This window comes from Colossoma macropomum, unplaced genomic scaffold (assembly GCF_904425465.1).
Source record: "Colossoma macropomum unplaced genomic scaffold, Colossoma_macropomum, whole genome shotgun sequence".
NCBI lineage: Eukaryota > Metazoa > Chordata > Actinopteri > Characiformes > Serrasalmidae > Colossoma > Colossoma macropomum.
The window spans coordinates 184,393-199,670 of NW_023495989.1; the positions used below are offsets into that span (position 1 = coordinate 184,393).

The following is a 15,278-nucleotide window of genomic DNA, read 5'->3' on the forward strand; positions in this document are numbered from 1 at the left end:
AACTGTAATTGGCACTGGAGGGGAAATAATGTCAACCTAGAGGTGTTGACTACGGTCCTCCAGCAATGCTTCTGCCTGGTGCCTGTGGGGTTGTCAGCCAGGTGGCTGCTCCTGGAAAATCAGAGGCTAAAGGGTGAGCAGATAAGCCTGCTGGCAATGGAGCTGAGCACCATTATATGTGTGACATACCAATAATACACTTAGCTATAAAGTCAATTGTCATAACACGCTATATCATTTCACCCCAGAAAGTGTTATGATACAAACTAATGTGAGAGAAAAGCTTGTCACTAACGTTACTTGCTTATATTTATCTTTTCATAACGAAAGGTCGACAAAGTTGTGTCGTCCAATTTGCCTGCCCTCTTTCAGAAATGTCAAAAAATTCTCCTTTTTCTCAAAATAGTCATAAATGTGGCCTGTACTGTAGCTGTGGCAGGTAGCATGTGCTGTACACAGTTAGCTAACTAATCTGTGGGCACAGTTTCTAAAATTGAGAAAATTGAATAAAAATCGGAGGTCATGGAAATTATATTCAAATTAAATTCTACAAAACTGCGGGGACAGATTTTCCTCCTCACGTTTTTTCTCGTTAGTGACTCTTACTGGGCTCTGTAGTATAAATCTGATTCAGATGCATTTTTTTTTCAATAAATCATACACTATTTTTTTTTATCCTGGCACGACGTAAAGCTTGAGCCACATAGTATACATTGCATACATTGCTTGGTGATGCTATATAGTGTTAGATACTTTAGAAAAAATATATAAAATATATGCATTTAAATTTATATTTAACTTTGTGTGTGTGTGTGTGTGTGTGTGTGTGTGTGTGTGTGTGTGTGTGTATGTATATATATATATATATATATATACACAGTGTGTGTATATACACACATACACACTATGGTGGTCTACCAGGTCATGCATGGTTGTAAGGAATCTTTTTATAATTGTTTAACATTATGTTTCTTGCTTTTTTAACACTGCAAAGTGAATAACTTGTACAGGGAGGTTCACTCGAAAGAGGCCCCGAATATTCTGTTGTAACTCCTGTTAGGATGAAGCAATATGAACCGAAAAAATACCCTACATACATTGATGTGTGTGTAATCGATTGCATTACTTGTGATGCTGGAAGTGATCTCCATTTTCTGCCAGACACATTTCGACGCAGCGCTCCATGTTCCTCAATGTATCGGCAAGCATATCGGGGGGAATAGCAGCAATTTCACATTGGATGTTTTCCTTCAAATCTTCCACAGTGCGAGGTTTGTTCCGAGCTTTGTTTGAGCATACCCCAAAGGAAGAAGTCTGGTGGCTCAATACTGTACACCACCATCCTAATGAGAAGTCGAGTGACTGAGTGAAGGGGTACGGGGGTATGCACCTGGATATTGCAAGTGGACGTTAAATGTAGCGATGGCTGTCTGGCACCTACCTCATCGCCCTGACACAGGGGCTTGTTCGAAACTCCATATACTGAGGAGCACATTGCATATTGTTTTGCTCAGATTGCTTTGTCTTAGCGAGAGTTATTACAGAATATTCGGGGCCTCCTTTGAGTGATTCTCCCTGTACTTAATTTTGAGTCAAAATGCCCATTAATTAAAAGAAAGGGTGGTCTCTGACTTTTGCACACTACCGTATTACATATTACACTGTTAAACTGTTTCGTCAAAGGTTACTCAGTAAAGACAGTGGTTATCTACTGTCAACACTCATAAGTATTTGAATGCATAAATGGTTCTTTACGTGGTTAAGTTCTTCTCTAAGAAGGAAAATCAATTTTTCTTTATGGGTTTCTTTAAAGGATCCATTTTTAAAAATGGTTCTGTATAGCACCAAAAAGGTTCTGCCACTGTTAGACATCAGAAAGCATTTTTTGCTAAGAGTGTATAGCCTTGATGTAACATTCCTGTGATTATTTTTTTAATATAACTTCTTTCACTGCTAGTTTTTGTATTCATAATAGATACAAACCCAACACAAAAAATTTGTACAGTATGTGAAATGCTAATAAAAACAGAACACAGTAATGAGTAAATTATGTTTGACATGTTATAAATTGATAACAGTACAAAAACACAATATTCTAACTTTTACCTCATTAACTTCGTTGTTTTTTTGTAAATATACACTCGTTCTATATTTGATGCCGAAACGGAAGCAAATACAGGAGCATATTTACCACTGTTTGTTACCACCTTTCCTTTATAAAAAAACTTATATGGGGACTGAAGACACAAACTGATCCATTTTTTGCTGTCCTTCTCTTATACAAGTCTTCAACAGTGCAACCTTAAGCAATTTTCATCGCCATATTTTGAGCTTCAGAATGCATCACACGTTTTCAAGGGGAGACAAGTCTGGAAAGCAGGAAGGCCAGTCTAGCACCTGCATTCTCTGATTAAGCAGCCATGCTACTGTAACATGTACACAGAGCCAGTCTGCCCTATACGCTCACTATGCACATTGTGTAGTGCCCTGCAAATTACACAAGGGCCCCACCTCCCCCTGATGTCAAAGATGAGAGGATGAAGTGGAACTATCCATCTGGTTACAAAAGACAAAAGAGATAACCATGTAGTGTGTAAACTTGTGTTCATATGCGTGTGCACGAAGTGAAACTTACGCTTTACATCAGCAGCCTCTGTGGAGTCCAGTCTAGTCTAGTCCACACAATATATGGGTGTGATGATACACTCCTCATAGGCACACATCATTTTAAAATAAGACAGTGATTATCTAGTCTCTCAGTCAGGGTTTAGTTACAACTCTGGACTAATGTAAAATGGAAAGCAAAGGATTGACATTGACTATTAATTAAATATTGGATTTAAAGTGATTAGCTCAGCATACTCGGCAATATGGATGCACATTTCTCAGCCATAGATATAAATAGTATTTTATATTTAAAAATGTATAAAAGGAAATGTGGAGGAGCCTGTATGAATGACCCTGATACAGCTGATGAAATTATGCATAGTATAATCTATCATTTAAATATTGTTTGTACCTCCATCTGTAGGTCTAATTATTCAAAGACCTACAGATGGAGCCATCTGTTTTAATGGAGAGTGGATTGTAATGGAAGTACGGGGGTGTCAGGTGTGACTGTGTTGCAGTTGCTGGTGGTTTACATGGCCAATGGGTCAGGAAAATGGATGGCTTGGTGAAACAAGCTTGTACCTCCTTGAAAAAGACAGGGTCTAAAAGGCAGCATATATTGCTCTACAATATGTTCACCGTTAATGGAACTTTCACAGATGTGCAGGTTACCCACTCATACCCCCACTGACAGACACTGGTTCAGTTTCTCTTTGACCCGGAGAACATGTTTTGATATCCATCACAGAAACATGCTAGTTTTTGAATGTAGATGTTTCTATTCACTATAGAGGTCTGGTTGAGGTATGCTTTTCTTAAACTGTTGGATTCTTGCTGATGCTTTTTTGCCAAAGTGGCGAGCCTTGACCATCCTTGCTCATAAAGGTCTAGGCCTTCCTTGGATGCCCCTTTTATATGCCAGCAGGACGGCATCACCTGTTTAAGATGTTTTCAAAATTTCAAAAATGTCCTAGTCTTAAACTGCCACGCCTCAACATTTTTTTTATTGCGGATATCAGTTACAGAATGAGTTGCTTTTTTTTAAAAACAAAGTTGATAAAATAAAATATTCTATATCTTGACTTTGTACTTTTTTTTATATAAATACAGATCAAAAAGATTTATACATCACTGCTTTCTGTTTTTATTTGAATTTCACCAATAATCTCAAATTTTTGGAATTGGGTTTGTACATAATAACCCTGATGTAACCGAAACATATGTTTGTGCACAATAAATAATGTAAATTACAAAATACTCAAGTGATGCTTCAGGACATGTACTTATACTGTAAGAAAAGGTCTAAACATGAGTAAATATCTAAATGCATGTACTGTATCTGAGGTTTAATAATTGTGTCAGCAAAGGAATCAATAACTTGACACTGTCTTGTTTTAATCAGGGTCATCTGATCCTGTGGACTCACCAACAGAAATGGACACTGGGAAAACTGAGTCTATTGAAAAGTAAAGACTACATTGGCATTTGCATACTTCCATTTAGATAGTAATTTATCTTTTTTTATCCGTACATTAATATTCTCTCTTTCTTGCTTTTCCCCACAGAGATGAAGACATTTATGCAAATGTTTAAGCCTAGATGATGGGTGGGATCCCAAAACTCCAGTGCAGCATGTCTTCTTATAAAACATCATTTATCTTTTTAACTTTTTTTCCAGGTATTGTTTTCTTTCTATTATTTCTCATTATATTTTATTTTTTTGGAACTTTTTTGGAACAATACATTTTGGGCCAGCAAATGTCACTGTTTCTTCTGTAAAATATATGTATGTATGAAAGGTGAAAAAGGCTTAAGCACCATATTTGTGGTTGCTCAAATGTTCTTGTGAACTGTGTCAAAGGGCACTCTGACTTCTGCCATTTTAACCACAGATATTCTTCAAAATAGAAAAAGTAAATAAACTGATGGGTAATTTTTAAAGTGTTTTGAATGATATAATCACTGAAATGAACTCAACTCTCATTGGCAAGTTGCATATTTAACTTCTCTTGCTGAGTTTAAGAAATGTATGCAAATGTATGAATGTTTTTCAAGCACATGAGTCTTTTTTGGCTGTTGGTGAAGAATTCTGCCCTTTAAATCAGTCACACTTGGTGGCATTTAAAGGTAGATAGGAATTCATCACTAAGTAGTGCCCATCTTTGTTTACATATTTGAAAGCCTAGTATTTTTCTTTCTGTTTTTCTGTAACAATATTGTGGAAATGTAATAGACTCTTTTATACTATTGTCATTTTTGTGTGCATGTGTTCTTTTTCTAGTGAGTTCATAATATGATGGGTTATTGATCTGCAAAACATCAACAGTTTGAATGTAAATTACTTTGTTTTATACCGGTTATATTTTTGTGCTATCACCAATTATTTTACAATTTTTTCAATTCAAGTAAGCAACCACATTGGTCCAAAATTTTGTCCTTTACTAATAAATGAAAAATTAAACAGTTCTAACATTTTAAGCTTTACTTCTGTATTATTGCTCCAAGTTATAAAACTGGCTTGAAAAAGTTTATTTACTATTCTCTATTTTACTATTCTTCATTTTACTAATTTTCTACGGTCAGACATTTGTAATGCCACTCCTCCTCTAATAAAACATGATGTTTTTCCTTGGAAATTCACGTATTCCACTTAATCCACAACATGTCTGAAAAAATGTATTAGCATGTATCTGCACAGCTTCCATCCTTTATATTTTGTGGAAAACTTATGCTGAGTAGGATCTAGAAATGCTCCAAAATCACTTGAAATAAAACCTCTTTACATTAACTTCCATTAAAAGTTAGAACATTCTATGCCTCTCATGGCCTAGAAACACCTTAGTGGCCACATAGCAACCACAAAGCAATGCCCTAACCACAAGCTGAAATCCCATAACAACCTCATAGCAAAAACAATAGCAGCACCGTTAAATTATTATATAAACCTGTAATCCTGGGAAAAGAGAAGAACTGTTTTAATGCTATAGATGTGAAAGCATCATCACAAGAGGAAAAGTTCAGCATTTAAAAAAAAATAAGAAAAAACATAAGTTTGAAAAGAAATATGTAGTTTTAAAAAGAAAAAAAAAGTTTAGTTGGGATGTAGATACTGAACATCTGCTCAGTGCAACTATTATTAAGTAGATGTGTTATTTTTCTTTTATTTACTTCTTGATTGGACAGATTTCTTGGACAGAAGTTCTTTAGTCAAGAATCTTTTGGTTCCCATATAAAGAGGCGGGAGAGGGAAAGAGAGCTCACGGACGGTAGGAGTACGGCGGAAAATAAGTAGTTCATTTCATTAGTTACTACGGAGCCCCGCTGGTGACCTCCTGTACAAATAAAAAATAATGCGTGACTTCGTAAGGCGTGGGAATGAGATGATTAAGTCGTGGCCACGACTTAGTAAAGCGTGGGAACGAGATCACGGCTTACTAAGTTGTGGGCACGCATTAGGATCTCGTTCCCACGCTTTACTAAGTCGTGGCCACGCATTATTTTTATTTATACAGGATGTCACCAGCGGGGCTCCGTAAATTACAACAGATTAGTTAGTTTCATTTTTGCAGTAAAATAGTCTTACTACCCGCACTAACTGTCGGCAAGACAACTTTTTATGCTGTGTATTAATGTTCCTGCAATGTAATTTTGAGTGAATACCCCAGCTTTCAGTTTGAAGGTTATCAAGCCTGAGTACTTTTGAACTCGGGTTTCGTTTGTGCGTCGGGTTTGTCTGAAATAGTCAGACGAGCTCAGAGCTACTGTAGCTACCCTTCTGTTTTCCTTCATTTTACTCGTTCTGGAGTGAAGCGGCCGCTGCAGTTACTGTTTTATGGCTACACTGTTCTCGAGCATGGAAACAGACTAAACAACTGGGGTTAATTTCCGGTGTTGTATCCGATTCAGTTCCCCCTGGAAATCATGTTCCCTTTGAGAAATCAGGTCCTCGGGCACGCGCATTCAGCAAAGCTGGAACTACGGGAGGCGAAAGGGTCCAAAAAGCATGTTTCCACCGGCGGAGAGCAATACGAAGAGTATTTCCCAGTAAAATGCTACCAAAATCGGCCTTTTGTACGATGTATTTCTGTTCACTGTGATCTAATATAATTTCTGAAATGCCAGTTCTGTGTTTGTTGTGTTTATTAACCACCGCTCGTGCAAATAAAAATATAGTCATCACGATAGCTTCATGGTTACTGTTATTAAGAACGTATCAGGTTTTGTTGCATTATATAACACAAACATATTACTCGACTCAACACTTTTATGTGGTACAGACTTCACCATGCTGCAAACAGTGTAAACAATAGGATCATATGTAGACGAGTGAATAGTCTCATCCAAATGTCTTCCCCCTACCAAACATAACTCAAGAAGTTTTCTTCTTTTGGGAAATACACTTTGAATGAATTAAAAGCCTTGCCCACAGCTGTTGCAGCAAATAAAGCTCAGGGAAGGGGTCTCCTCAACACCAACCATGGTGATGAAATACTTATGGTCATACTAAGCCATGCTGCACCAATTATTTAGAGAACCTGCACACAAAGGGTTCAGTAAGGGGAATCCATTTCGAATGGGACAAATGCCTCATCTGTGTCTCTCACCATTCACAAACACAGCCTTGAAATACCTAAAATATTACTCCATTATAGGTCAGAGGGGCTTTGTAAACAGCATGTATATGACAGACATTGCTTGTTTACCAGTGTAACACAAATATTATTGTTCTAGCAATGATGACTGTGTTTCAGTATAAAAAGAGTTCTTCCAAACAGTTGACTCCAATTTAACTGATTGCTTTTTTGAAATATGATGGAAAACACTGATTCAAACATATGAATGACCTTAAATGACCTGGAAAAACACAAAATGATTGTTTTTATTAAAGACAGAACAAAATTCCTTCACACAACATAAATCATAGTATTTAGCAAAGTTTTCCATCATTTTATTTGCAATTTTATTTGTTCCACGTTTCTGTTTGTTAACAATATTTGTACAAAGCCAATGTTGAAAATAACACTATAAAGGAAAAAGTGACAACCACTCAAGGACAAAAAACACAAAGGAAATCACTGATTTATCATCATCATCATCATCATCATCATCATCGTTAACCGCTTAGTCCAGATAGGGTCGCGGTAGCAGTTGGGAGAGCAGAGAATCCCAGGTGACCCTGTCCCCCGCAACTTCCTCCAGCTCATTCCCGGGGACCCCAAGCCGCTCCCAGGCCAACTTGGAGATATAATCCCTCCAGCGGGTCCTAGGACGACCCCGGGGTCTTATTCCGGTAGGCCGTGCCTGGTACACCCCCACCGGGAGGCGTCCCGGGGGCATCCGGATCAGATGCCCGAACCACCTCAGCTGGCTCCTCTCAATGCGGAGGAGTAGCGGCTCTACTCCGAGCTCCTCCCGGATGGCCGAGCTCCTCACCCTATCAAATAGAGTGTAGCCCGCCACCCTGCGAAGAAAGCTCATTTCTGCCGCTTGTATTCGCGATCTCATTCTTTCGGTCATTACCCACAGCTCATGACCATAGGTGAGGGTCGGGATGTAGACCTTACGGCTCAGCTCCCTCTTCACCACTACAGTCCGGTACAGCGACCGCATTACTGCTGCCGCTTGTCCCAGCCTGCGGTCAATCTCACGATCCTTCTTCCCATCACTCGTGAACAAGACCCCGAGATACTTAAACTCCTCCACCTGGGGCAAGTCCTTTCCCCCTACCTGGAGTGGGCATACCATCCTTTTCCGGGCTAAGACCATGGACTCAGACTTGGAGGTGCTGATCCGCATACCAACCGCTTCACACTCAGCTGCAAACCGCTCCAGTGTGCGCTGGAGGCATCCATGTGATCCAGCCAAAAGAACAACATCATCTGCAAATAGCAGAGATGCCACCCTCCGGCCTCCACACATAATGCCCTCCTGACCCCGGCTACGCCTTGACACCCTGTCCATGAATATCACAAACAGGAGTGGAGACAGGGCACAACCCTGGCGGAGTCCAACGCTAACACTGAAAGAGTCCGACTTAATGCCGAGTATACGAACACAGCTCTCACTCCGGGCGTACAGAGATTGAATGGCCCGGAGTAGTAACCCCGGCACCCCATACTCCCGGAGGACCTCCCACAAGATATCTCGGGGAACACGGTCGTAAGCCTTCTCCAAATCCACAAAACACATGTAGACTGGGTTGGCAAACTCCCATGCCCCCTCAACAATCCGTGAGAGGGTGAAAAGCTGGTCCATTGTTCCACGGCCGGGACGGAATCTGCATTGTTCCTCCTCAATCTGAGGTTCAACTATCGGCCGAAGTCTCCTTTCCAGCACCTTGGCATAGACTTTCCCAGGGAGGCTGAGCAGTGTGATACCCCGATAGTTGGCACACACTCTCCGGTCCCCTTTCTTGAAAATAGGGACCACCACCCCAGTCTGCCAGTCCAAGGGTACTGTTCCCGAGGTCCATGCACTATTGCAGAGGCGTGTCAGCCACGACAGCCCCACAATATCCAGAGCCTTAAGCATCTCCGGACGAATCTCATCCACCCCCGGTGCCTTGCCACCGAAGAGCTTGCCAACTACCTCAGTGACCTCCACCAGGGAAATGGAGCTTGACACGCCAGAGGCCTCTGGCCCTGACTCCCGTGAGGGAGGCATGTCACCCGGATTAAGGAGTTCCTCAAAGTGCTCTTTCCATCGACCGACAATATCCTCATTTGAAGTCAGAGTTTCTCCACCCCTGCTGAATACAGCCTGGGCGCAGTCACCCCGACCACTCCTGAGTCGCCGGACAGTTGTCCAGAACCTCCTCGAGGCCGACCGAAAGTCTTTTTCCATGGCCTCACCAAACTCCTCCCACGCCCTGGATTTTGCTTCTGCCACTGTTGCAGCTGCCACCTTTTTTGCATGTCGGTACCTATCTGCTGAATCGGGAGTCCTTCGGGCCATCCAGTCCCTAAAGGCCTCTTTCTTCAGCTTGACGGCCTCCCTCACCACCGGTGTCCACCAGGGGGTTCTTGGGTTACCGCCATGACAGGCACCGACAAGCTTTTGGCCACAGCTGCGCCTGGCAGCTTCCACAATGGAGGTTTTGAACAGGGTCCATTCAGACTCTATGTCCCCTACCTCCTCCGGGACATGAGAAAAGCTCTCCCGGAGGTGGGAGTTAAAATCATTCCGAACAGGGGCCTCCGACAGTCGTTCCCAGCACACCCTCACTATTCGCTTGGGCCTACCGGGTCTAACCCTCAGTCTTCCCTGCCATCTGATCCAACTCACCACCAGATGGTGATCAGTTGACAGCTCAGCACCTCTCTTCACCCAAGTGTCCAGAACATATGGTCCCAAGTCAGATGAAACGACAACAAAGTCGATCATTGACCTTTGACCCAAGGAGCTCTGGTACCATGTACACTTATGAACATCCTTGTGTTCGAACTTGGTGTTCGTTATGGACAATCCATGCCTGGCACAGAAGTCCAATAACAATTCACCATTCGGGTTTAGATCGGGCAGGCCGTTCTTCCCAATCACGCCTCTCCAGGTCTCCCAGTCATTGCCAACATGAGCATTGAAGTCTCCCAGTAAGACTATGGAGTCTGTAGTTGGGACCCTTTCCAGAACCCCGCCCACTTGCTCCAAGAAGGCCGAATACTCCGACCTGTTGTTTGGTGCATAAGCACACACAACAGTCAGAGTTTTCCTCTCTGCGATTTTAATACGCATTGAGGCGACCCTCTCGTCCACCGGGACAAACTCCAACTGTACTGCCGCCAGCCGGGGACTCGTGAGTATCCCCACACCCGCCCGGCGCCTCTCACCTTGTGCAACCCCGGAGTAGGAGAGGGACCAACCCCTATCCAGGAGTTTGGTTCCAGAGCCGATACTGTGGGTGGAGGTGAGCCCAACTATATCTAGTTGGTACCTCTCAACCTCCCGCACAAGCTCCGGCTCCTTCCCCCCCAGTGAGGTTACGTTCCACGTACCAAGAGCCAGTTTCTGCCGCAGGGGCCTAGGCCACCAAGGGCCCCCCTGCAATCTCCCACTGCCTGTACGGCACTGCACCACTCCCCCATGCTGGACCTTGCGGGTGGTGGGCCCACATGGTCCCCCCACGTTGCCTCTTCGGGCTGAGCCCGGCCGGGTTACGTGGCCTGCCCGGCCACCAGGCGCTCGCCGAGGGACGCTACCCCCAGGCCTGGCTCCAGGGGTAGGTCCCGGTGACCCTCTCCCGGGCAGGGTACACGATGTTTTGCGTCCGTTTTTCATGGAGGTTTTTGGATTTACTGTAACACAAATCTACAGAAATTACACACATGCACATGCTATGCATGTATATTGTCCCTCCCGCTCAGGGTTATTGATGCAGACTGTGTGGAATCTTTCACATTTATCACAGGCAATCTGTGTAAAACAAAAAGAAAAGTGTCTGCTTTTTTCAAGTTCATGTAATAAAAATAGTAGTGGACAAAATGCAAAACTCATGTATTTGAGGGAAAATAGAAAATTGAAACGTTATATTCATATTTATATTAATACTCTTGTAAAGTATTTGTACTATTGTAAAAGTATCCCCCCCCCCAAAAAAAAACCTCTGCTCCACAGCAATCACCCTGGCGTAACACTAAATTAGTTTTTATAACAGATACTTCTTGAGTTATATTTGGTGGGGGGAAGACATTTGGATGAAACTCGTCTACATATGGTCCTATTGTTTACACTGTTTGCAGCATGGTGAAGTCTGTACCACATAAAAGTGTTGAGTCGAGTAATATGTTTGTGTTATATAACGCAACAAAACTGATACGTTCTTAATAACAGTAACCATGAAGCTATCGTGACGAGCGGTGGTTAATAAACACAACAAACACAGAACTGGCATTTCAGAAATAATGTTATATTACAGTGAACAGAGATAAATCGTACAAAAGGCCGATTTTGGTAGCATTTTACAGCACAGCCAGAGGAATTTTTTGATCTATGTGGGAGCTGTTCATTGATTAAGTTTTGGAACTTTTCGTTATTTTGTATATATTTGCACTGTGCACAAGTTTTGGGAATATAAAGTTCTGGAAAGAAGAACCTCTGGGCGTCATCCTTATTACCAGCATGTACATATAAATATTCATTTTTCCTATTCTAGCTGATTCTTTACAGTACAAAATTTGCTTGGTGAATCATTGAGACTCAAACTGCAGTGAATAGAGGCCTCCACCACTCAGCAAAGGTGAAAATAAAACATGAGGCAGAGCTTCCGGTAGCTTCATACTTCAAGCTTCATCAAGGTTGCTTTGCTTATGTCATCCTATGTTGGCCCAGTGTAGGTTGTAATTTTCTCTAATAAAAATCTTTCTAAAATTGCTCTTCTTAATATTGATAGTTTTGAAAGAAAACATTAGAGATGATTGTGTGTTGTGGTGGTTAGAGTGAAGCTGCAGAGGTGCTAATGTAAAGCTAATGAGGTGTTGTGATCACACCGGATAGAACCAGCCCTGACTATTATTCTGACTTTAAAGTAAAGGAAGCACCTGAATTAGTGATCATCTTACATTCAGAGCTGATCAACATCACTTGTATGTTTAGAAGAAGTGACCAAAATGAAGATGGAGCTCGTCCAAATAGTTTTCTTTTAATGTGGCTCTCCAGGTAGGATGCTTAACTTTTTCAGATCTACTTCAAATTTATACTGATACAGATTATGAAGGTTTGATCCTACTGTTTATCTCTGGGTTATTATCAATTTGACACTTTCTATGCTTATCATTTTAATCTCCCTATGGCACTCAGCTACCCTTGAAGGGGAGCTTTTCCATTTTTCTGTATAATTAAATCATTACTGTGTAAATATTGTCCTTCAGAGTGGTTTGATGTGAAATGTTACATTGTAGAGAGTTAGGTGTTACACTGTAGAGAATTTGGGTCAGAAATGTTTACAGCACTGGTGATAGTCTAAATATATATATATATATATATATATATATATATATTATATATATATATATATATATATATATATATATACAAATACACACACATACATATATATACATATAAAGTGGACACAACTGCCCTGAATCTACTGGACGTTACTCATTATCGGTCGACCCAAGAAGACACAACATCTTATTGAGGATTAAAAATGTCCTGTTTATGGATGCAGAAAGGTATTTCTGTCGTTTTGAGTTGGATAAGCAAGAAGACGCCTACGAAACCAGTACAGGAACCATCTTGAACATCCGAGGTAAAATATGAATTTTTGATTCTTTCTAAGAATTCAAGCATTTTCTCTGTAACATTCCTGACAAATTTTACCAAGCAAGCTGTGATGTTTGTAAGAATAACTTAATGATGGTCCATAATGGTAGAATTGGGTCACAGGATAACACTAACAGTGAGATACAGTTTTTCCAGCTGTGCCTCAAACACTAGACAGCATCTACATACGAACACTTCCATCAGGAGAGCAGTTTGTTACATGTGATGTTAAAGGAACACCTCCTCCAACAGTGACATGGATCATTCCAGAGAACATGAATGCCTCTTTGGTGTCTGTTCAAAGTGGCTTTGCAGGAGCATCGTCCTCTATTCCTGCAAATCTGCCCAACACCAACTACACCTGCCAGATACATGGAAAGAATGGAACGCAGAATCGCTCAATTTACTTCAGCGGAGCTCAGGAGCAACAGCAGCAGATCCCTGTGATACTGCTCATAGCCTTTGTGATTCTTTCTGGAGTTTTCTTCATTCTTTTTGTGGTCACTTTGGCAGTTTTGTACAAGAAAGGTAAGGAACACACCCATCACTTATCTATAGTCCTGAAAGACTGTCTGTTGTGCTCTAGAGATATGATAATTATTCACAGTGGTTCAGAGGACTCTCTCTTGATTTTTTGTAAAATGACTTGTCCTTTTAGCAATGCAGCAGCAGACTATGGTCAACTGGGTTGTGAGCGTAACTCAAAGACATCACCATTTCTTGGGTATTTAAGGTTTGACAGGGAAAAAAAACACACTTCTAGACCATCCATTATAATGTGGTGTCCCTGATGAACTCAAGGGGTGTAGCCATGCAAAGTGGCTTTTGGAAGGCACCACACTCCTTGATAAAACAGGATGTTTGTTTGTAGCTGTTGTTTTTGAGGGATACCTCATATGTTGTGTCCTCCCATGTTACCCCTTCCCTATATTTAGTGTTGGGCAGCGCTGGGCTGGGGAGTTTCCTTGCTGCTATTTAAATTAAAAGAGAATTCACCTGTACTTGCTATGTTCTTCTCATCTTCTTCATCAATGCTACATTGGTATTAGAAGTGGCACACAGCCGCCAAGTTTGAAGAAGTCAAGCAGCGCATCAAAGGTGAGCAGCGAAGAAAACATAGCCCTGAGGAAAGGGGTACTGAGCGCTATGCCTGCCCTCTGGATAGGGCCAGCCAGCCAAGAGCGAGGCGGCCTGCTGGGGAAATAAGTGTGTGGCAAGGCTCAGCTACGGAGGCCAGTTGCAGCCGGGCGAAAGAGGGACAGTGTGCAACTATGCACCACGCCACAACAGCAGGGCTGCCTGAGAGCTGCAGATTTTTAAATTAAAAGCAAAACTGATTTTCTCCTGTCTTTAAAAGATTAAAACATTTAGTACTGTTTGTCTAATGGTGGCAGTTTGGTGGTCTGCCAGGTTATGCATGCTTGTAAGCAATCTTTTTCTAATTGTTTAATATGTTTCCTGCTTTTTTAACACTGAAAAGCGAATAACATACTTAATGGGCATTTTGACTGAATATTAAGTAAAAGAAAGGGTGGTCTCTGACTTTTGCACAGTACTGTTACATATTACACAGTTAAAAAATGTTTCTTCAAAAGTTACGGAGTGAATGCAGTGGTTATCTATATAACTGTCAAAACTAAAAGAAGTACTTGAATACATAAATGGTTCTTTACATGATTAAGTTCTTTTCTATGAAGGAAAACCTGTAGTTCTTTATGGGTTTCTATAGGGGTTTCTGTAAGGATCCGTTTTTAAAAATGGTTCTGTATAGCACCAAAAAGTTCTGCTACTGTTAGACATCAGAAAACACTTTTTGCTAAGAGTATATAGCCTTGATGTAACATTCCTGTGATTTCTTTTTTGTTTGTTTGTTTGTAATGCGGCTTTAACTTTTTTCACTGCTAGTTTTTGTATTCCTAATAGATTCTGTTGATACAAACCCAACTCCAAAAAGTTGGTACAGTATGTAAAATGCTAATAAAAACAGAACACAGTAATGAGTAAATTATGTTTGACATGTACCAAATTAATAACAGTACAAAAACACAATTTTTTAGGTTTTACCTCATTAACTTTATTGTTTTTTTGTAAATATACGCTTGTTCTATATTTGATGCCAGAAACAAGTTCCAAAAAAGGAGCAAATACAGGAGCATATTTACCACTGTGTTACATCACAATTATTTGGGGAGTGAAGACCCAAGCTGATCCACATCTGTGAGCGTAATTTTTCGCTGGTCTTCTCTTATACAAGTCTTCAACAGTGCAACCTTAAGCAGTTTTCATTGCCTTATTTTAAGCTTCAGAATGCATCAAACGTTTTCAAGGGGAGACAAGTCTGGAAAGCAGGAAGGCCAGTCTAGAACCCACACTCTCTGATTACGCAGCCATGCTACTGTAACATGTAC

The 15,278-nt window shown here is 41.1% G+C and overlaps 1 protein-coding gene across 1 annotated transcript; it reads left to right on the plus strand.

Annotated features, from left to right (window-relative positions):
* The first annotated feature begins 65 nt into the window (after positions 1–65).
* Positions 66–14,173, plus strand: LOC118803898. Its single transcript, XM_036564432.1, has 5 exons — positions 66–133; positions 12,672–12,856; positions 13,027–13,440; positions 13,529–13,566; positions 14,036–14,173. The coding sequence occupies exons 1-5, from the start codon at positions 66–68 to the stop codon at positions 14,171–14,173; spliced, it is 843 nt and encodes a 280-aa protein (XP_036420325.1).
* Positions 14,174–15,278: the final 1,105 nt, after the last annotated feature.